Raw genomic sequence first — 23,493 nt, forward strand, 5'->3', positions numbered from 1 at the left:
GCTATGTTCAAGGCCCTGAGTTCAAATCCCTCGAAAAAGAGACTCTATATAAGATCAGTTGACATTTACCAAGAACTTATTTGGGGCAAATGATGTTTTACAGTTCATGTTCTCAGTTCACATCTTCGGAATCACTGGAAGTATTTACTAAGGAAGGGAAAAGGGAAGCGGTGTAAAATGTTACACAACAGGTACGGCTTTTTATTTTTATTTATGAACGACACCACAGTGTTCAAGTGGAGTTTTCTTCAGGCCTTGAAAGTCCAGGTTCCACCACTACCTCATATAAGACTTTCTTGGGGGAAATTTCTGATGATTCGTTGCCATTTTTATAAAGCTACCCGGGAGGTTCATGTAATCCGCAGATTCATTTGCTTAAAATGTACGGCCGATCCCCATCCAGTGTTTCCGTAAGGAACAATAAGGTGAGGCAAAGCTTTCTCCTTAAACACAACGAAAGCAGCCGGAGCTTGTTGGTGTTTCCTAGCTTTCCGGCCACGTCTCTGGGGGATCCGGGAAGGTCCGGGTCTACACAGGCTGACCCAACCTGGGAACCCAGCGTGGAGCTTTCTGTACACCTGGCACTTCTGGCCACGCCCCATAACGCGAGCTCTCCAATCCCATGTCCGTTCATCATGATGGACGCGCCCTCGGGACAATTATAATTAGCCATGGCGGACAACCGCTCCGCCTCTCCAGTGACCCCGCCTCCCTTTCATTCTGAAAGAAAGAACCTCGCCCAGATGCCCAATGAAAAGCAACCCCACCACGAAGATCCCGCCTCTTTTGGCGCCGACCCCGCCCCAGGGGCGACAGAGTAGCCCGCCCTACAACTCGAGCTGGACCAATAGAAGAACTCTACTAGCCGAACGGAAAGCGGCTGGTCCAATCCGCGGGCACTCACGGGGCACCGCCCCGCCCGCCGCGCCCTGACTCCCCTCCACCCCCCCACCCCCCCACGCCGCCCCTCAGCCGGCCGAGCCGCGGCGGCGGAGCGAGTGCGGGCCTCCGGGCGGCGGTGGCGGCGGCGGCGGCGGCGGACGCGGCCTGAGGGAGCGGCGGGCGGGGCGGCGCCTGGCCCGGCTCGCCCGCGCCGGCGGGGGCGTCCATGGCGCGCGGGCCCCCGTGGGGCGCGGCCGCGGCCTGAGGGGCCATGTCCGGGGTGGTGCGGACCCTCAGCCGCTGCCTGCTGCCGGCCGAGGCCGGGGCCCGCGAGCGCAGGGCGGGCGCGGCGCGCGACGCGGAGCGCGAGGCCCGACGGCGCAGCCGCGACATCGACGCGCTGCTGGCCCGGGAGCGCCGCGCCGTGCGCCGCCTGGTCAAGATCCTGCTGCTGGGCGCGGGCGAGAGCGGCAAGTCCACCTTCCTGAAGCAGATGCGGATCATCCACGGCCGCGAGTTCGACCAGAAGGCGCTGCTGGAGTTCCGCGACACCATCTTCGACAACATCCTCAAGGTGAGCGCCGGGCGGCCCCGCCCCCGCCCGCACACCTGTGGCCGGAGCCGGGGGCCGGCCCGCCCCCTTTGTCCCCGTGCGCCGCCACCTCCGGGCCCGCCTCGGCCCATTGTCCGCCCGCCCCGGCGTCCCGGTGCCGGGTGCGGTCTCCGAGGGGCAGCTTGTGGGACGCCGGCGGCGTGGTCGTCCGGCGCCTCCCCCGTGGATCTGGTGGCACTGCCCTGGTGCTTGGGGGCTGTGCAGGTGGAAGCTGACCCAGGCTCGCGGGGTGTCTTCGTGCTGGGAAAAACACCCCCATCTCTGCTACCCTTGGACGCGCCATCGCGGTGATAGCATCGCTCTTTTGCCTTGCCAACTGCGTTAGGGTGAGGGTGCCCAACTTGCCCTGCCCGCCAGGGAGCTCCTAAGAGCTTGTGTAGGTTAGAAAAGCCACCAGTCTTAATTTTTTAATGAGGGAAATTTTAGATATATGCAAAAACAGAAAAGACAGTAACCCTCAATCGTGATCACCTCTGTCCCGAACTCTTTCGCTTCTGTCCCGACGTCGTCCCTCATGCTACATTGAGGTTGGAAGACATTTTGGCACATGTGGATAAAAGATTAAAGCTTTCCTTTTAAGAACATAATCACCGTGTCATTATGAAGCCTAGAAATTGAGTACTCCCTCACATTCTGCTCCACAGTCACCCTGCAATGATTGTATCTTCCCCATTGTTCATTTGAATCAGATGCAAATAGGTTACATCTCCAGGCTCTGTCTTCCTGCTTTTATAGCTAGAAACACCATAGTACTAGCAGTCTGAGGCCCAGTGTCTCACTGGTGTGAGCATGTTTCCAAAGGGCCACAAAGAGGAGGAAGGAAAGGAGGAGAAAGGAGTTTCTTATCTGTCCTCTGGCCTTGCCCCCACCCCCTCACATTTTCCCAAACCCAGACCCTTTTTTGGAGATACCAAATTACAGGTCTGAGAAAAGTTGTGTCAGCCAGGGGTGGAGAGACCTCTCATACCAGCAAACCTGCCTGGAGACTTGATTTTACGGTGCCTGGGGGATTTTAAATTTAGCCAAGGGTCGGATAAACCCATCTGGGAAGTTTCACTTGGTGAGAAGATGGCAGGGCAGTCTTTCTGGGACCCTGGGCTCATGCCTGGACCCTGGGTGCCAGAAGTTCTCCCAAGTCCACAGTTTTGTTTCTAAAATATTTCATTTGAACAGAAATTGGTTCCCATGGGATCATAAAGGGAGGAAAATTAACTTGTATGATAAAACCATGCCTATCCTTTTCACCTGTCCAAGCCTGTGGGTTAGTCAGGCTCTGGAACTCTTGGGCAACTGAACTGGGGCTGTTTCCACACTCCCCTCATCTTCTGGGCAAAGTGGCTCCAAGCCTGTGGCCCAGCTGCCTGATCTCAAAGCTTGATTTAAATTTTGCTGCTTTCCTGGGCCTGACAGATTTGTCTACCTCCTCCCTCCCCCCCCTCTCAACTTAGGAGAAAAAAAATATTTAGAAAACAAGTATTTAGAAACATAGGTCTTTTAAGTACCCTAACCTTTTCCTCATGCATTCTAAACATGACCTTTTAGTAGCTTTCTTATCAATAGAAATAAGATTTATTAGCTATGTTCAATTTTCCTCCCTCCTTCCCTCTCTTCCTCCTCCCTCCTCCCGCCCAAGTATCATCCTATATCACAATTTTTTGTGTAAAACTCACTTTATTTGTCATGGGCATTTCAATAAACCAAACTCCTTCCCTCTCCCTGAGATTTGTTTCTATTTGGCCAGATCATTTTGGAAAGGTGATTTTTTTTTTCTTAATAATTTGCTCTGGACTTTTTTTTTTTTTTTTTTTGGTGGATCATGGGGTTTAAACTCTGGGCCTAGGCGCTGACCTTGAGTTCTTCAGCCCAAGGCTACCACTCAACCCCTGAAGCCTCAGCCCTACTTCCTTTTTTACTAATGGTTAATTGGAGGTAAGAGTCTCATGTTCTTTAGTGCTTGGGCTAGCTTTGAACTGCAGTCCTCAGATCTCGGCCTCCCAAATAGCTAGGATTACAGGCGTGAGCCACCGCACTCAGCTGCTCTGGGCATTTTTTTTTATTAAAGAATTTATTAACATTGATTTTTACAACATATTTCAATGACATGTTTAACAAACGAGTGTTCAAGAAGGGAATCTCTATATATAAAATCACTGGCACTTAGTTTTTAGAACATAATCAAAATTAGGCTAAGGGTTTGTATATCACTGATACATATTAATTTATGTAATAAAACATTATGTGTATAGAGTCATAGGGTTTTATGTCTATGGAGTTGTGTTTATATTTCCAATATCATGTGCTCTGGACATTTTTTTTTTTTTGCCAGTCCTGGGCTTGAGCTCAGGGCCTGAGCACTGTCCTTGGACTTTCTCAAGGCTAGAGCTCTACCACTTGAGCCTCAGCACCACTTCTGGCTTTTTTCTATGTATGTGGTACCGAGGAATCGAACCCGGGTCTTCATGCATGCTAGGCAAGCACTTTAACCACTAGGCCAAACTCCCGGCCCTGCTCTGGACATTTTTAAAGTAAATTGCTGAGGACATTTGAATGATTCTGTTCAGAATAGTATTTTGTAGATATTTAGTTCTAAACGGCCATGTTGAAAGCACTCTGCTGTCCAGATCTTTTCCTAAATGGCATAGAATGTTCATATCACCATTTGACCAATGGGGAGATGAAGAACTGGAGTTCCAACTCTGCTCAAGGTCAGTGACATCATTAGTAAGCTCTGATGCCCACTGAGCTGGAAACCAAACCTGGGCCTTTTGTTTTTGTGGTGCTGAGACTCAAACTTAGTGCGCTATACCCTTCAATCTGCCTCCTTCTCTTCTGAGGGTGATGCTAGGGATTGAGTCAGGGCCTCCCACTCAAACCATGTCCCTAGACCCCTTTTTAAACATTTAAGGTAATTGTAACAGAAACCAGAGATCGCATATACTATCCTTTCACATTTATTCCGTGTTGATGTCTTATAAAAATGCGTGATACCTCATGTCTGTAATCCTAGCTACTCAGAGGCTGAGATCTGAGGAACAGAACTTGGAAGCCAGTCCAGAGTACAAATCTGAGAGATTTGACTGCCAAAAAGGCAGATGTGTAGAGGTGTGGCTTGAGTTTTAGAAACACCTGCCCTGACTGAAAAAGCCAAGTGAAAGCATAAATGTGAGTTCAAGCCCCAGTACCAGTACAGAAAAATGTTAAGTCTTGATCTCGATAAAGAGAAGAAACATTTCCATTGTTACATAAAGTGTACAAACCACTCTTTGCTTTTCTCCCAACCCTGGCAGTCCATTCTCCAATTCTAGGATTTTGTCATTTCAAGAATATCATCCAGGGCCAGGAGCATCACCTGGTGGTAGAGGTCTTGCCTAGCATGCACGAACACCTGGGTTCAATTCCTCAATACCGCATACACAGAAAAGGCTGGAAGTGGTGCTTTGATTCAAGTGGTAGAGCACTAGCCTTGAGAAAGCCCAAGGACAGTGCCTAGGTCCCGGGGAGGGGGGGGGAATATTATCCAGCCAGGTGCCAGAGACTCCTACCTGTCATCCTAGCTACTCAGGAGGCTGACATCTGAGGATCAAGGTTCAAAGCCAGCCCGGGCACTAAAGGACCGGAAACTCTTATCTCCAATTAACCTCTAGAAGATGGGAAGTGGGGCTTGGCTCAAGGGTAAGGTGGTAGCCTTGAGGTGAAGAGCTCAGGGACAGCACCTAAGCCGAGTTCAAGCCCCATGACCCACAGAAAAAAAAAAAAAACTGATGCTAAGACTCAAAGTTATAGAGCACTAGCCTTGAGCAAAAAGAACTCAGACCCTGACCCAAACCCTGAGTTCAAGCCCAGGACCAGCACAAAAAAATTATAATATATTATATAGCTACTGCTCCGTATGGAGGTATATACTTGTGATCCTGGCACCTAGAAGGCCGAAGCAGGAGGATCATGAGTTCTAGGCCAATCTGGACTATAAAGCAAGTTTGAGGCCAGCCTAGATGACAGCAAAACTGTCTGAAAAAAAAAAAAACAAACAAAACTGACTAAAACGGAGAAAACGGAGTGTTATGTAGAAACTCACTGAGAATGTAATCTTTTGGAATTGGCTTTTTCTCACTCAGTTGAATTCCCTGGAGACTCTGTATCTGGTTACCTCTATCAGTAATTCCTGCCTTCTTTTGTCAGGAAGTTTTATATCAGGTTTATGAGAATCTTCAGGAACCCAGTGTTCACAGCATTCTAGATCTCAGCAACAGTGTGTTGCTGAGAACCTAGCCAGGCACAGTGGCTCGTCCTAGCTACTCAGGAGTCAGAGATCTGAGGGTCAGTGTGTGAGATGCAGCTTCTTTGTGTCCTCAACTGTACCCCGTAATGTTGCTCTTCTTACTACAGGTGTGTCCTGGTAAGTTCTTGTATTCATGTGAATTTCTTTTCATGGGCTTATTTGCTATCCATTTATCTCCTCCAGTAAAATGTTCCTTCTAATTAAATTACTTGTGTTTCATTGTTGAGTTTGGAGAGTTCTTTATATATATTAGATAGTCGTCCTTGATCTTAGATGTGCTTTACACATTCTAAAAGTGAATACTGTATGCTTAATCCTAGATCCCAAAGATCCATTCTCATTTTCTTTCCTTCTGTCTCTCTCTCTCTTTCTTTCCCTGATCTCTCCTCTCTGATAAAAGTCATGGTTTTTCTGTCTTACATTTAAGTATTTTGAGATAATTTTATTTAAAGGATGAGGTTTAGATGGAAGTTCCTTTTGTCTGCCTGTGAACAGCCAGTAGACCCAGTACCATTGGTTGAATTGCTTTTGTACCTTTGCTGAAATTCAGGTGTGCATGGTTGTGTCCTGAGCTCTCCAATCTGCTGCATTCATCCCTCTGTCTGTGTCATACTACTGCACACAGCATGGCTACAGCTGTGTGGGTGAGCTTTAACATCAGATATGACTTCTTGCACACTTGCTGTGGTGACCCTGGCCTTCCATCCGCACCATTTTAGCAGAGCTATGACTTGTAGTAAACTGTGGAAGAACTCAGAACACTGACATCTTTCCTTAGGGTGTTGGATTTTCCCAACCCTGGATGGGATGTCTTCCTTGCAATCTGGAGTTTCTGAATCCACCAGCCTTTTCCACTCCACAGCCTGTGCATCTCCTGGGTCTCACTGAGTGCACACCAAAGCCCCCGTGATGGATAGTGCACTTTTGCTTTCAATTTCCACACTCATTGTTAGTAAGAACAATATGGTTGATTGTGTCTTGGTCCTGCATCCCTGACCTTGCTGAACACAATAGTCATGAGGTTTCCTGTGCATCCCTTGTCATTTCCTATGAGACCATCCTGCTGTCTGCAAGTAGAGACAATAGGATTCTTGTGTGTATATGTGAATGTACGCCCACACATGCGTGCTTGTGTGTGTGTGCGCACGCGTGTGTGCGTGTGTGCATATGCGCTGTACATTCATGTGTATCATGGGACTGAACTCAGGGTTTGGATGCTGTCCTTGACTTTTTTGCTTAAGGTTAATGCTCTACCACTTGAGCCACAGTTCCAGTTTGGCTTTTTGGTGTTTAATTAAAGAGAACTTCATGGGAATTTTTTGCCCAGGTTGACTTCGAACCACAATCCTCAGATCTCAGTTTCCCATGTGATCCACTGGCTTGTGGAACTGGAGTTTGAACCAAGAATGTAGTCAGGCATGGTGGCCTATCATCCTAGCTACTCAAGAGGCTGAAATCTGAGGATCATGGTTTAAAGCCAGCCCAGGCACTAGTCTATGAGACTCTTATCTCCAATTAACTACCAGAAAACCAGAAGTGGCTCTGTGGCTCCAGGGGTAGGGCAGTAGTCTTGAGCTGAAGAGCTCAGAGACAAATGCCCATGCCCAGAGTTCAAGTCCAATGACCAAAAGAAAAAAAAAAGAACTAAGAACCTGTGGCACTCACCACCTGAGCTATGAGCCCAGCCTGGATATCCTGATTTTCTTTTTCTTGCCTTACTTCAATGGCCAAAACTTCCGGTGTTACTACCTTGAGTGAGAGCACAGTGTGCTGACCCCGGCCTGCCTTGTTCCTCGCACCTAATGTTTGTCTTTTTTTTTTTTTTTTTTTTTTTTTTTTTTTTGCTAGTCCTGGGCTTAAGCTCAGGGCCAGAGGACTGTCCTTGGATTTTTCTCAAGGCTAGAACTCTACCGTATATATATTATGCTTTTATTTTTGTTCAGTTTTGTGTATATTCTATTTCTCTTGATGGTTTTTATGACCTATAGATTATTTTTATAACTACATTGTGATTTCTAAATGTTCAGGGATTTTCCTGTTATCTCTCTGATCTCAATTTCACTTCTTTTAAAATTATTGTCTGTTTTATGCCCAGAATATGGTCAATTGGTTGCACATTTTGTTGTTCCATGTTGGTGAGAAAACTGTGTTGTTGTCTTTTCCAGAGTGTTGGTCTGTATTGGAGGTCAATAGTTGGTGAAAGCGTGGAGCTGTGTCTTGGTCTTGCTGAGAAAAGGTGTGGAAGCACCCACCTGTAGTCACCCTTGGTGATCTCACCCTTGGTACCATCAGCCTTTCCTTTGTGTGTATATTTAGGATTGTTGTGGTACCTGGTAGATGGACCTTTGCCATTGTGTAACATCCCTCAGTCTTTACAGATGTTCTTTAACTTAACAATGGGAACAGGTCCCAGTAAACTCATTGCACAGTGGAAGTATTCTAAGTCGGTAAGTCGAACATGCCCACACTGTCCTCTCAGCTCCCAAGGCCTCCAGTGCTGTGGAGTATCAGGTGGTTTTTACCTGTGATCCTGAGTGGCTGAGCTAAAACTGAAGCTCAAGACCCTTCCTGCCCTGTATCACCAGAGACACTGCCACATTTCATTAACCCAGAAAAATCTGCAGTTGCTTTCTTATGAATGTGAAAGTATGCATACTTGTGCATCATCCTAAAGACAAAACTTCATACATTGAACCATAGTAAACCAGAATGACCTGTAATTTTATTTGCCCCAAGGCTACCTTACAAGGTATTTTCATGTAGTTGTTGTTATTGGGCTTGAACTCAGGGCCTGGACACTGTTTGTGGGCTTCTTTTTCTCAAGTCTAATGCTGTACCACTTGAGCCAAAGCACCATTTTTTCTGTGTATGTGGTACAGAGGAAGAGAACTCAGGGCTTCATGTATGCCAGGCAAGCACTCTACTACCAAGCCACATTCTCTGCCCTCTTTGAGTTCTTATTGATGCTTTTCATGAAAACTAGTGTTTGCATCCATTTACTTTTCTTTTAAATTTGTTATTGGCATATATTAAAGAGGAGGGTTCCATGGTGACATTTCCACATATGTAAACTGTGTATCTGGATCAACCTCCCCACCTGTGACTCTCCCTGACCCCCCCTCTCCTCTTAAAACAGTTCAGCGGGTTTCATCCTTTTACTTTTAACCTGCCTTTGTTTGTAGATAGGACCTCTGTAGTATGGGCTCAAAGGCATGATCCTCCTACCTCAGCCTCTTGAAGGTGTGACCCACCATACCTACCAGCTGTGGGGTTGGCAAGGTGACACAAGGTGACACTTTCAGTACGTGAAAAAATGTGCCACATTCTTCTGGCTTCCCTAGTCTCAGATAAGGGGTGAATGTCTGTCTTCATGAACTAAAGCTGTATTTTTCTGTGACTGCTTTACTTTGTCACATTTGAGGAGTTTCCAGGAATTAGTTAATTCTTGAGGCAAGGGAGGTTTCATTGTGTTTGTTTTTGATACAGGCTGATTGAATAGGGCTATCATATTGCCCCTCTGAGCCTGGGAGAGGGCCCTGGTGACACCAATCCAGCCCCTGCCTTCCTGCATCTTGGTCCTGTGGGTACAGTTCTCCCCTGAACCCCCTGGGCTGAACACCACCTGCACAGGACGGTTGGAACCCCCTGCTTCTTCTGGGTGGTTGGTCAGATCCCTACCTGGCCTGCCACCCATTCCTACTTGCTCAGGAAAGGGAGGTGGGAGAAAGTCAGAGTCCCAGAGATCTACTGAAAGCCCCGAGGTGGCACACATGGTCTTCTGATGGTGTCTGGCTGGAGCAGCGTGAGCATTGCCAACAGAGGCATCTGTTGTCCATTACTCTCTCCTGCCAGGGGACAGGCTGGGCATTGAGCTCTTGTACGGCCCCTGTGGCTTCCTCAGCAGCTTGGCCTGGGTGGGTAGGAGGCCCAGGGACACCTAGGCCTGGGGACTTCCTCCAGCCCCAGGGGTCCTCAGGCAGTCTGCCTTCACCCCCTGCTTGCTGGTGGTATTTCCCTTACCGCCAGTGTTTGGGGACAGGGCCACTCTGTTCTCATGGAACCAGTAGTCTCCACCATCCTGGCCTTTTGCATTGCTTCCAGGTATAGGTGCTTCCTTCTGGGTCCCAGATGTGCTTGAATGGGAGCATCCGATTTCTCTGATGTCATTTCCCCCAACCCAGCAATTAAGTTTTTGAAGGTGGTTGTTATCTGACTTGCTATAAATAATCCCAGTAATTCCCAGACTTCCTGAGCGGGCCTTCTTAAGGTTCATGGGTTTGGGGTTCTGGAACCTGGAAGAGCATTGCATGACAGTGGACACATCAGTCTGGGGGACACTGAATCCCACTGTGCTTTGTCTCAGAGGTTCAACTCTCTAGTCTGTATGCAGTTCCTTCTGTTTCAAGAGGTTGGTTGGTTTCAGAGCATGCTAGGCAGGTGTTCTTCCATGGAGCCACACCTGGGAGCCCCAAGAGCCTGTCTAGACACTGAATTTCACACCCAGTTAGAAGCCAAGACGCTTAAAAGTTCTGGGTCACATGGACGGAACCATCCACAGCTGCTCCAAGGTGGACCTGCCTCGGATGTTTATGTGTGGTCGATGCTAGAAACTTTTTGAAGAATTAAATTATCAAAAGGGCTGGTTTCTTATTGATACTAAACAGAAGAATTATATTGAACAAAATATACAGAGCTCTGTGCTAGGTGCTACAACGGGCCGGGGAGTGGGGGAGGAGGGGAAGAGTGGCTAGCTAATGCTCATGGCTCAGCCCCAGTTCCTCACGTGTCTGTCACCCTGGGAGATGACAGAGGGGACATACAGTTGGTTTGTTAAATGTGATGCAGAGGGAGGAAGGGGGGTGACTGGGCCCAGGCCTCCACAGAGGCTTAGTGCAGGAAGTATTGTTAGAACTGGACTTCAAAGGCTCGGGAAAATTCCAGCAAGTAGAGGAAGACACAGTGGCAGAAGCCATTGCAATGCTGTGATAGTCTCGTGGGTGGAACCTTCTAGACCCCAGGGTGAGGGGAGTGTGATTCCTTCTTACAAACTGCAGTCACTGGAGTTTTCTGGATTTTTTTTTTTTTTTGCCAAGATACTTAGGACGTTGAGGAGTTTGCATTGCTGATCTGTGCTTTTAATCACGTTGAAGCCCTTGGCCTGCAAGAGTCCTTGTTTGTTGGACTCAGGAATTCCTCATCTGGTTGGGTAGGTAGCTCACACCTGTAACCCCAGGTATGCAGGAAGCATAGAGTTGGAGAATTATGGTCCCAAGCAAAAGACAAGAAAAATAACGACAGCGAAATATGGCCTGTGAATCGTGGCTTAAATGGAATAGCATCTGCCTAATAAATGTGAAGTCCTGTGTTCAAATTCTAGTACTGCTAGGGAAGGGAAGAGATGGGGAAAGGAGGAAAGGAAGGGAGAGGAACAGAGAAGAGAAAAGAAAGAAGATTGGTTTGTTTCAACTTTGGGGGGAGGGGGTATTATGCTGTATTTGCTGTGAGCAGAAGCACAGATCTGCTTCTTGGGTCTGGAGCACAGTTGGGTTTTTATTGCCTTGCTGGCAAATTGCACTTAAGTAAGCAAATTTGCTTTTATGCTTGGACACACATTGTTGGTCCTTTTGTAATGTCAGAAAACAAAAGCATCTTTTTCCACCAGTTGAAACAACAACAACAAACACCAGAGACCACCCTTGTCCATTGTTGGTTATTGAGGATTCAGCTCCATAAACAACTGGCCTCCCCTCCAGCTTACATAAGGTTATTGTTACCACATCATGGAAGGGGAATGGGTCTGACCTGCAGTCATCTGTCATACTAGGGTTGGAGTACAGCTCTGCTTGCTGTTGCCTCATGTGCTGTTGACAGCTCATAATTATTTTGTTATTGCATAGCTAAGAATGAGTCCAGGCATCATATCACTTTTAAATGGAGTTGAGATTCCAACTTCAGGCTTACTTATCTAGAGACGTAATTACAGGGCGAGCATCCATCCCAGGACGTTAATATGGAATGCACCAAGTGCTTCACCTGGGCTCCCTGAGGATCAGTGCCACCTAAGGACAGGCAGACTCTTCTCACCTGTTGTCATTGGTTTGCGTTTCACCTGGAACACAGCTGGAAGTATGAGAGTGTTCTTGAGTGGAGTTGCTATTTGGGTATCAGCTAGTCACCCTCTCAGTGTGAGACCACCTGTGGGCTTGATGGTGCCTGTGTTTCTTTTGCCCATGTTGGGCCTGGGTGCCTAGCTGGACATAGGTGGGGGAGTGGCAGGGTGTGGGGTGGGGAGGAAGGACTTAAGTCCAGATGAAGATGGGTGATTGGGTACCCCCGGTCCTGTTGGTCTCTGAGAGCCCCCTGGGTATGTACTGCCACACATGGCCTGGGGAGGACACCCTGACCTCTGCTCCTACAGCAGCAGTGTCTGCCTCTTGTTATTATGTCACCTGGTCCTGCAGTATCTACAGTTGGGGTTAGTGTCAGTATTTTGAGAATGGTCCAGTGCTGGCCTGGCTGGGCACCCTGAGCCCCAAGTGCCTGCTGTGACCAAAAGACTGGAGAGCTAAGTTCCCTGGAGACCTGCCATGTGGTTGGGGTGAAGGTACCCTCACCCCAGGGAGCTGGAGCCCTGGACGGCTTCTCTATGCACGGGGCGACAGGGCAGGGGCAGTATGCAAGCCATGTTTTATACCTCAGGACCAAGCTCCCCAACTTCCATGTGGCTTCAGCCACTTGTCCCCATTAGCCAAATAAAGAGACTCGATGAAGGGTAGGGAAAAGAGATTTATTCCTTTATGGCAGCCTTGGGAACCAGTGCTTCAGGGCATCTTCAGGGTACACACAGTGGCCTCTGGTTGCATCAGGAGCATTGAGGGCCGGGTGAGAAAAGTGTGCAGAGTTAAAGCAGTTTGAGGTCACGGGTGTGTGCTGTCTGGCCCTTAGCTCAGGCTTTGTCCTTGGAGGGGTAGAGATGAGTCAGGCACAGGAGCTACATGTGGTCTCCCAGCTCCTGGTCCTTCTCCGGGAAGTCTAGTCATTTTGCCTCTGGATGATTACCTGCTAAGAAGCAGTTTGCCTCTTGTCCCAAGGTGCATCTGTGAGTCCTGCCCCCCTGGGGGACTGCAGAATGACTACAGGAGAGAATGGCTCCCATCAAAGGGTACTCTTGCAGAGTGGGGAGCTGGTACCCAGCCTTTATCCTGCTTTCAGTTAATTCCCCCTCCCCCAACTCCTACCAAAAAAAGCAGCATAGCACTTGAAAGTCTCTTCTTACAGTGCATGCATTGGAAGTCACTTGCGGGCTGGGGAGCCCCTGCCCAGGCTGGGGCCAACCAGTCCATCCTCAGGGCACTGTGATGTGCAACCAGACCAAGTCAGCCATGTCCCAGAGCCCGTTTGTCAAAGCCCAAGGAATTCCCATCCTTGCACATGCAGGACAGTGCAGCATGGTCAGGGTGAATCTCCCACCACCACCCCCAACACACACAATCACCCACAGCCCACCAGGACCACAGTTTACAGTCATAGCCAAAATGAAGTTGGGTTTGTCCTTGTAAACAAGAAGCAATGTTCCAGGACAAAGACAGGAGAAAAGGGAGTCGCTAAACTCCTTCCTGGGATCAACCGCTGCTGCACATTATGGGTAGGGGACCCAGATAATCCTTCTTGCCAGGATCTTCCATCTATGTGTTCAGAGGCTCTCTTCACAGCCCAGCTTGTCTCAGCTTACCTTCTTCCTCCCTCAGCCTCCTGAGGCCATACTGTTTTATAGCTACAGTTCTTGGCACACTCAAGGTGACTAGTCAATGTTTACATTTTTTGTGGCCAGTTACATGTTTTTCTCAAGAAAATGAAGTTCAATAATTTTAATCTTAAGGTTAGGGGGCTGATAGTATGACCTAGGGGTAGAGTGCTTGCCTAATATTCACTTAGCCCTGGGTTTGATTCCTTGGTACCATATACACAGAAAAAAGCTGAAAGTGGTGGCAAAAGTAGTAGGACACTAACCTTGAGAAAACTCAAGAACAGTGCCCAGGCCCTGAGTACAAGCCCCAGGACCGGACCAAAAAAAAAAAAAAAGAGGAGGAGGTTAAGGGAATGGTCCTAATGGCTTGATGAGGTTGAAAACTGCTGACAGAGTATGGAGGGAGGGAGCACATGTCTGGAATCCCAGTACTTGTGAGGTTGAAGCAGGAAAATTAAACAATACAAGAACAATGAATACTCAGGTATTCCAGGTCATTAACATGGATTTGGAGATATAAACATAGCTATGATAGGATATATATTCTATAGACACACATGAATATATTATATAGATTGATACATATAGATGGCATACAAATATTCAGCTTAATTTTAATTATGGTCTTAAATTTATGTGCTAGTGATTGCAAATAGATTTTTTTCTACTTGACTACAGAACATGACATTTGAAGTATGATGTAAAAACTCAGTTTTAATAAAAAGTTTAAAAAAAAACAGGTATGGTGGCTCACACCTGTAATCTTAGCTATTCAGGAGGCTAGGATCTGAGGATCGAAGTTCAAAGCCAGCCTGGGCACTAAAAAGTCCAATAAACCACCAGAAAACTGAAAGTGGCACTGTGGCTCAAGGGTTAGGGCAGTAGCCTTGAGCTGAAGAGCTCAGGGACAATGCCCAGGCCCAGAGTTCAAGTCCCATGACTGGAAAAAAAAAAGTTTTAATTAAAAAAAAAAAAGAGGGCCGGGAGTTTGGCCTAGTGATTAGCATGCATGAAGACCCAGGTTCGATTCCTTGGTACCACATATACAGAAAAAGCCAGAAGTGGTTCTGAGGCTCAAGTGAGAACAGTGCTCAGGCCCTAAGCTCAAGCCCAGGACTGGCAAAAAAAAAAAAAAAAAAGCATGCACGAAGACCCGGGTTCGATTCCTTGGTACCACATACTTAGAAAAAGCCAGAAGTGGTACTGAGGCTCAAGTGGTAGAGTTCTAGCCTTGAGAAAAATCCAAGGACAGTGCTCAGGCCCTGAGCTTGGCAAAAAAAAAAAAAGAGTTCAAGGCCAGCCTAGGCTACATAGTAAGATCCTGTCTCAAAAAGACACAGACCTGATGTGGAACAGGTGGAACACTTCCTGAGGGTTTAGCAACCCTCAGGTTTGTCATTTACCTCGTTACCAGGGTGCATCCAATGCACCTACTGAGCAGTGAGGCAAATGCCAGGGGTCCCCATACATGCCAGTGGCCCCAGATGTCTCATTAAAAATGATCATCTTGTGCCTGGAGCATAGCCTAGTGGTAGAGTGCTCTCCTTGCCACTTATGCCACGACCCCAGCCCTAGTCCCCCTCATCAGGAGGGAGGAGCCTGCTGGCCTGGAGAGCTTTGCAGGGAGAATAAGCCGGCAAGTTCAGCACCCCTTCGGGCTGTCCTCCAGTGACCTGCTCCATCCCTCCCTCCTTCCCTCCCATCTTCCTTCCTTCTACTTTGGCAATACTGGGAATTGAACTCAGTGCCTCACACTCTATCCCTGAGCTGTTCCTCCAGGCCCTTTTTGCCTTAGTTATTCTCAAGACAGGGTCTCACTTTATATCCAGGCTGGCCTGGGCCTGAAGTCTTCTGGTTTGTACTTGCCCATCTTGCATGTACCACAGCATCTAGTCATTAGCTAAGACAAGGTCTCACAAACTTTTAAAATAATGACCCCTATCTCTGCCCTCTGGCTAGCTAAGATTACAGGCTTGAGCCACTGTGCCAGCTCTTCTTTTTGAGACAGGGTCTTACTGGGTAGTCCACGCTAATCTTGAACTCATGATCCTTCTGTGTCAGTTTTCTGAGTTCTAGGATTACAGGTGTTCACCCCCACACATGCTTTATGTAATCTTATTTCTTCAGAAGGCTGCCTCACCTGTGTACACCCACCTGTGCCAGCAAGCCAGCACTTTGGTAGAAAGCCAGTATTTTTATCTCTGTCTATCTGACTCTGGTTTTGACTTCCAGATTGTAGTCTTGGGAGCAGAGGAAGAAAATGCAGAGTGGTATGAGCTTGAGCACTGTGGCCAGGCAGAGTCAGCGCCCTCCTGAACCTTCTCCCCAACGACCTCTGGGCCAAGAGGAAGCACAGGCAGGGATCTGGAATAAAAGCCCAGGGGAAGACTGAAGGAGTGAGGGGCCTTGGCAGGGGCTTAGAGCTGATGTCAGTGTGCACAGCCGTGTGCAGAGCCCCGGGCCCAGCCCCCACTCAGACCTGGGAGGTAATCAGGTAGTAAGGAGGGTCCCACATATCCTGAGCGCTGGTTGAACCCTACCACATGCCAGCTCTGCCCTGATCACAGGACGTGAATGTGAACATGGCGTGAGGGAACAAGGGACAGCACATCTGAAAAAGAGAGGGGGGCTGGACAGCTAAGCATGGGAAAGTTAAAAATAAATCACAGGGCAACTAGAGGGCTAGAGAGGGGCAGGGGTGCAGAAGAGGGTTTAAGATAAAAATAGCACACCAAAGACAGTTGAAAAGTGGAGCAGGGTATGAAGGCACACTGGGGTAGAGGTAGATTGCCAAATGTACCTTTCATCGTACAGAAACCACTGGGAACTTGGAATAGTACATGGTCTAGAGAGAGTGCAGAGCTCAGGAGGCCAGGGCACAGCCAGCCATGAACAGAGAGCTGTCAGGGAAGGCCAGAGACAGGAAATGAGGCTGGATGGCGTGTCCCTTCCCGTGACCATCCATCAACCCTGTGGCTGTGGAAGTAGGTGCTGTAGAACAGCTGGACTTTAGGCTGTGCCTTTGCCTGCTGAAGGCTGCCCCCCTCCCCACCTCTCTCTGAGTGGAAATAGGTTGCTAGGCAGTAACGAGCTAGATCTGTGCTTTGTACCTCATTGTGGTAGACAGTCTGGTGGGTAGTGGGTGAGGGGCAAGCCAGCCACAGGGCCCCTCTGAGCAGAGCATTGCTGTGTACTGTTCTCTTCCTGCTGTTAATCCACAACCATGGTAGGGGAGTGAGAATGGGCAGTACCCAGTGTGGAGAGCAGCCCCACCTTCCTTCCATTTGCATCCTTGGTTCATGGTGAGGCACCCCGTGTCCCCCACACTGCCTGGAGTGCATCTGTACAGTGCTCAGCCTCCGCTCACACAAGTCCCTGTGTGTCAACACTGGGACCCTCACAGGGCAGATGAGAGGAAGCCAGGCTTCTGTTTCAGATGACAAATGGAGTGCTGGCTCCTCCTGATGACTTTGCCTGTGGAGACTGGTGACAGCGGTGCAGGCTCCATCCTCAGGGATGGGAAAGTATGAAGAGCCTGACATTTCCTGCAGGAGTTGAGAGTCTCCAGCAGAGTGGGGTGGCTGCTCTTAGTGGGCGGGGCCACACCTGCCCCATGGAGGACATCTTGCAGGTTCTCCCCCCTTCCCCCTCTGCATACACTCACATACACACTCATGAACGCACCTGTGCACAATAGCCTGAGTTCTACAATCCTTGAAGTTTATTGAGATCTGAATCTCAAAAGAATTTGCTGCCATGGCTTCAAATCATGATCTCAGATCTGAGCCTTCTGAGTAACTGGGATTACAGATGTGAGACAGTAGTGCCATTCTAGGACTTGTGCTTTTTAAAATATAGTCTCTCTCTCTTGCTCTCATTCCCTGGTGCAGGTACCTGGGCTAAACTCAGGGACCTCACTTTCACAGAGGTTTTCACTTAGAGCTGGTGCTGTATCCTTGATCCACACCTCTAGGGTTTTGCTGGTTAATTAGACACAATGTCTCATGGACTTTTCTGCCTGGGCAAACTGAACCTTATCCTCAGATCTTAGCCTTTTGAATAGCTAAAATTAGAGACATGAGCCACCAGTGACTAGCTAAAACATATTTCCAATGGTGAGCATGATTTTAGAAACTGCATTAATAACAGCAACTTTATAGTATGAATCCCTAGAAATATAATCAAACTATTCCTAGTGGTCAAAATTTTTTCTCCTGGTTGGGAGTGGTGGTACACTGCTGTCATCCCAGCTACTTTTAGAGGGTTGTAAGCAGGAGAATCATCCGTTTGAGGCCAGTGGGGGCAAAGCAGGCAAAAGCAAAATAAAAATAAAAGAATTGGGGTGTGGCTCCAGAGGTAGAGCCCTTGCTTTAGCAAGCTGCAGGCTCTGGCTTCAATTTCCAATGCCACAAAACAAACAAATTTAAAAAAAAAAGTAGCTTAACCTTCCCCCACAATAATTGTTCTGCATTTACCCGGAAATTTTCATTTTAAATTATAGGTGTCTTAGCTTAATTCCTGGTTTGAGTCTTGCTTCAGAGTTTTTGTAATCTTGAATATTTCCAGAATGTGTAAATATTTGCCAAGCAGACCGCAACATCTTCAGCATTTTTTTTAATTGGAAACTTGTCTTAATTCTTGGTAGCTTGCCCGAGTTCCCACATTCCCTGTCCCTGCCTGGCCGCCTCCCTCCCAGTAACATCTGCAGTGTGTGCGAGGATTGTCATCCATGAGCCCCTGCTGAGGACCAAAACTCACTCCATCAGACCTCGCTTTGCTGGTGGGGCTGTGCTGTGTAGAAATTCCACAGCCCTAAAACATACACACACCCCTGCCGTGCTGTACCTGGCCACTCCCCAAGTCCCCTGTCATACCTGGCTATTACCCACTCCTGTCTTGGCTAGTCCTTTACTGTCTCCTGAGTGTGACCTTTTCCCATGATTGTGTCTTTCACTTATGATATATGTATTTCAAAGCCAGGCACCAGTGGCTCATGCTGTAATCCTAGCTACTTAGGCTGAGATTGAGAATCACAGCCAGCTGAGGCACGAAAGTCTGTGAGACTCTTATCTCCAGTGAACCACCAGAAAACTGGAAGTGGCACTGTGGCTCAAATGGTAGAGCTAGCCTTGAGCTGAATAGCTTAGGGACAGTACCCGGGCCCAGAGTTCAAGCCTCATGACCAACCAAAATAATAATAATACACATATATAATAAATAAATACATATATATGTATGCATTTTTGGTTTTTTTCTGTGTATTTCCTGACTTGATTATTCTTTTCCTTCTTTCTTTCTTTCTCTTACTTTTTGTTCGTGTGTTTGTTGGTACTGGATTTGAACTTGTTCTTGCTATGTATTCTACCCTTTGAGTCACATCTCTGGCCCTTCTTACTTTATTTTTCAAATGGAGTCTTATGTTTATGCCCTGATTGGCCTAGACTACAATCAGTCTACTTAATGCTTCCCCCATAACTGGGATGGCAGGTATACACTACTACACTAGCTTTTGGTTGAGAGGGGCCTTCTCTAATTTTTTTTCTTCTGGGCTGGCCTCGAACCGATCTTTCCAGTCTTTGTGCCATGAGTGGCCAAGAATACAGATATAAGCCACAGTGCCCAGCCTAATTATTTCCTTTTATCACAGACTCATACAGCTTTACCATTTTCATTTGCCTGCTGAAGAATATCATAGTTGCTTTCAAGTTTGGGCATTTATGGATAAGCCTGTTATAAACACTTGTGTGCACGTTTTAAGTATAGACAAGACAGTTTTGTGTATTTGGAGCATTATTGTTGAAAGAAAGAAGAAAGAAGATGATTAGTTTTTTTCAAGAGCTCTGGATGCTCTTTAGCATTGTTGCTCTTTTTTTGTTTGCTTATTTGTTTTTATCAGCTTTAGATTTTAGCCATTCTAATAGGCATATGGTAGTACATCTCATTCTTGTTGGTTTTCTCCTTTTTTAAATTTTTCTTTATTTTTTTTCTTAGCTCGGGATTGAGCCCAGGATCTCACTCATGTAAACCACTCTAAACTCTACCCCTCATCCTTGTCCATACACTTAGGCAGTACTGGGGCTTGAACCCATTGCCTCTCTCATGCAAGACAGTGTTCTGCCACTAGAACCATGCTCCTTGGTCTCTCTTTAATTTTATTTTGAGATAGGATCTTGCTAAGTTGCTTATTCCAGTCTTACATTTGTGATCTTCCTCAGGTTCACAAATAGCATGAAACACAGGCATATGGTACCATGCTCAACTTCATTGTTTAATAGAATCTAATGTTCAGTGTCCTGAAAACCCAGGGCACTGACATTGCTTCATATGTTTATTTACCATCAAAAATCTTCTCACGGGCTGGGAGTTTGGCCTAGTGGTAGAGTGCTTGCCTAGCATGCACGAAGACCCGGGTTCAATTCCTCGGTACCACATATGTAGAAAAGCCAGAAGTGGTGCTGTGGCTCAAGTAGTAGAGCTCTGGCCTTGAGGAAAGCCCAAGGACAGTGCTCAGGCCCTGAGTTCAAGCCCAGCACTGGCCAAAAAAAAAAAAAAAAACTTCTCAGTGAGTTGCCTACGCAGATCTTTTTCCTATTATTTATTTTCGAGAGTTTGTTGTATATTTTAGACATAACATAGATGTTTAGAAATGTTTCTCATTGTTTTTGACATCTAGTCTTCCTGTTCTCTTTAACATGTATGTAGAGTTCATCTGCATTGTAGCATGTATCCATTCTTCACTTTCTCTTTTTGTTTTGTCAGTTGTGGGACTTGAATTCTGGGCCTGGGCATTGTCCCTGAGCTCTTCAGCTCAAGGCTACTGCCCTACCCCTTGAGCCACAGTACCACTTCCGGTTTTCTGGTGATTAATTGGAGGTAAGAGTCTCATGGACTCTTAGTGCCAGGCTGGCTTTGAACTGCGATCCTTAGATCTCAGCCTCCTGAGTAGCTAGAATTACAAGTGTGAGTCGCCGCGCCAGGCCTTCAGTCCTTTTTATAGCTAAATACTATTCCATCGTATAGCTACGCCACATTTTGTTTGTCTGTTGATGGACCATTGGGTGATTTCCACTATGACTATTGTGAATCATGCTGTTAGGAATATTCGCGCATAGATACTATTTTGTGTGAACAAATATTTTCATCTCATTGGGTATGTACTGCTAGTCATCTTTCCATTACTGTGACAAATGCCTGGGATGATCAGTTTATAAAGAGGAAAGGATAGGCATGGCCTATGTTTGGAAGTTTCCATCCGTGATCTTTAAACCAGGCTAACTTCATGCCTATGGCAAGACTCATGTCATGTTGGGAGCATGTCATGGGACAAAACAGCCCTCCTTGTGGCTGGGAAGTGAAAGAGAGAGAGGAAGGGACTGGCTCCAGTTTCCTTCCAGGGCACACCTCAACTGGGCCATCTGTTTAAGACCTACTACCACCAGTACCACAACCTGGCAGCCCAGCCTCCAACTAACTGGTCCTTTAAGAGGGGGCATTTAACTATATCTTATGTCTTAAGAGTTGCCCGCCACAGCGTGACTAACTGTACTTAACATTTGAGGCTTTGCCAAGCTCTCACATTTCACATTGTGCTGCAGGATCATCCTGAAGTGTCCATATCCTTCCCAACACTTGTTGTTATCTGCTTTGTGTTATAGCCACATGGCTGTGATCTGTGTTTTCCTAATGGTGTTGCAACCTTCTTATATGCTTGTTGGCTTTGTTCTGCCTTTAAGACTTCTTCCTATTTATGAAAACCATGATCATGTTTTAAATGGTCCTTATCCATCTGTCTACTTATATCTGTTATCCATCCATCCATCATCTGTCTATCTATCTGAGACAGAGTGACTACTTGGGGACTCAGATACCAAAATCCAGTGATTTTAAAGAGTTCTATTACCTCGCAGATGTGCTGGCAGTGTGAAATTGAAATGAAAGTTTTGTTCAGCTGTCTTACTTGCTAACATGCCCTTGCCACATCTGTTTCTCCCCAGCTGTCCCATGCATGCATGTCCTCATATATCCCCTCAGACCATCTCCATATAACTGTTTTCTGCCAAAAGCATTACCTGGGCCTTAAGCTGGCACGGCATGGTGGCTCACGCCTGTAATTCTAGCTACTCAGGAGTCTGAGATCTGAGGATCAAGGTTCAAAGCCAGCCTGGACACAAAAGGACCTGAAACGCTTATCTCCAACTTGGCTCTAGGTAGGATGGTAGCCTTGGGCTGAAGAGCTCAGGGACAACGCCCAGGCCCAGGGGTAGGGCGGTAGCCTTGAGCTGAAGAGCTCAGGGACCAGCACCCAGGCTGAGTTCAAGCCCCATGACCCACAAAAAAAAATGAAAACAAAAACCGTTACCTGGGTCTTAAGCAAAGTGCCTGCTTTCTGGCTGCTGGGGTCCTTGGAGTAACCTGGCAAGAGGGAAGAGGAGTGCTTCCAATTGTTCCTGTGCCTCATATCACATCTGTGTGTGCACTTGTTTCCCAGTGGACACAGTAGGGCCTTGGAAGATAGATTGGGGACAATCCCCATCCCACATCTACTTCACTTACCTTTATACACCATGAAAATTTACAAGACTTTGGTCTCCAAGTGATTTTGCCTGGGTACTTACTCCATTGCCCTTTATAGATATTCTGGTCTAGTCTGTGCTTTGTAAATCTTGCTTCCTTTGTTCCTTTTCTTTGTGTAGACCGCTGGGATGCAGGCCCTTTGGACATACAGGATGGCATCTTGGTTTTCTCCACTCAGCTTGCCCCAGACCCTTCCTGGATGCTCGCTGAGTGAAGTATTCCCACTCATCTTGCCTGGCCTCTTCCAAAACAGCTTTGTTTTTCTAAATCTACAAAGGTTTATTCTTAGCAAGGCTGAAACACGAAGGATAGTTGTGAGGTTCTCTAAAGGCCTCCCATGCTCCCTTCTGTTACCTGCCCAGATCCAGACACATTATCAGAAAGCTCTGAATGTGAGCTTGCTCAAGCCGTAGTGGCAGGAGACAATTGGGCGTACTGCTGTCAGTATTTTCTTCATGTGTAATTTTTTTGTTATAAAGGTGATATACGGGGCCAGGAGTGTGGCCTAAGTGCTAGAGTGCTTCCCTAGCTTGCACATAGCCCTGAGTTCAATTCCTTAGTACCATATACATAGAAAAAAAAAAATAAGCCAGAAGTGATGCTGTGACTTAAGTGGTAGAGTGCTAGCCTTGAGAAAGCCCAAGGACAGTGCTCAGGCCCTGAATTCCAGCCCCAGGACTGGCAAAATAAAGGTGAATACAAAGGGCTACAGTTATGCTATCAGATCTTCAGTTCGATACATAAACTCTCTTTTTTTCCCCCTTCTGGACAGTGCTAAGAATTGAACTCGGCCTTGCATTTGCTAGGCAGGTGCTCTACACATGGGCCATACCCCCAGCCTTTTTTCCTCTAGTTACTTTTTTTTTTTTTTTTGCCAGTCCTGGCCTTAATAAACTCAGGGCCTGAGCACTGTCCTTGGACTTTCTCAAGGCTGGAGCTCTACCACTTGAGCCTCAGCACCACTTCTGGCTTTTTTCTATGTATGTGGTACCGAGGAATAGAACCCGCGTCTTCATGCATGCTAGGCAAGCACTTTAACCACTAGGCCAAACTCCTGGCCCCTGCTCTAGTTACTTTTCAAATAGGATCTTGCTTTTTGCCTGGCCCAGCTGGGACGATAATCCTCCAGTTTTCACTTCAGTATAGCTGGGGTGAATCATATGCTGTTGTTTCCAGCTTTTTTATTTTTTTAATTGATAGACATGACCTTGAACCATGGTCCTTCTGATTGCCACTTCCCCACATAGCTGGTGTTACAGGTATGAATCAACATACTCAGCTGCTAAGTAGCCTTTTTATATAAATTGTTCTGTCATTGCAGTTAGGTGATGGGTCCCTTGGCTCTTTGGTGAATTGTGTGAAGTAGGGAGGGAGCTCATGGGGCTGATACACCCCACC

At 47.1% G+C, this 23,493-nt stretch overlaps 1 protein-coding gene across 1 annotated transcript in view; it reads left to right on the plus strand.

Moving 5' to 3' along the window:
• Positions 1-1,095: 1,095 nt before the first annotated feature.
• The window catches only part of Gna12 (G protein subunit alpha 12), a 70,958-nt gene continuing 48,560 nt past the window's right edge, over positions 1,096-23,493 (plus strand). Inside the window, exon 1 of the mRNA XM_090329834.1 lies at positions 1,096-1,456. Within this exon, the coding sequence (XP_090185960.1) occupies positions 1,154-1,456 (303 nt within the window). The 5' untranslated portion in view covers positions 1,096-1,153. The remainder of the gene's footprint in view (positions 1,457-23,493) is intronic.

The sequence above is a fragment of the Megascapheus bottae genome, chromosome 3, assembly GCF_031878675.1.
Source record: "Megascapheus bottae isolate mThoBot1 chromosome 3, mThoBot2.hap1, whole genome shotgun sequence".
In the NCBI taxonomy this organism is placed as follows: Eukaryota; Metazoa; Chordata; class Mammalia; order Rodentia; family Geomyidae; genus Megascapheus; species Megascapheus bottae.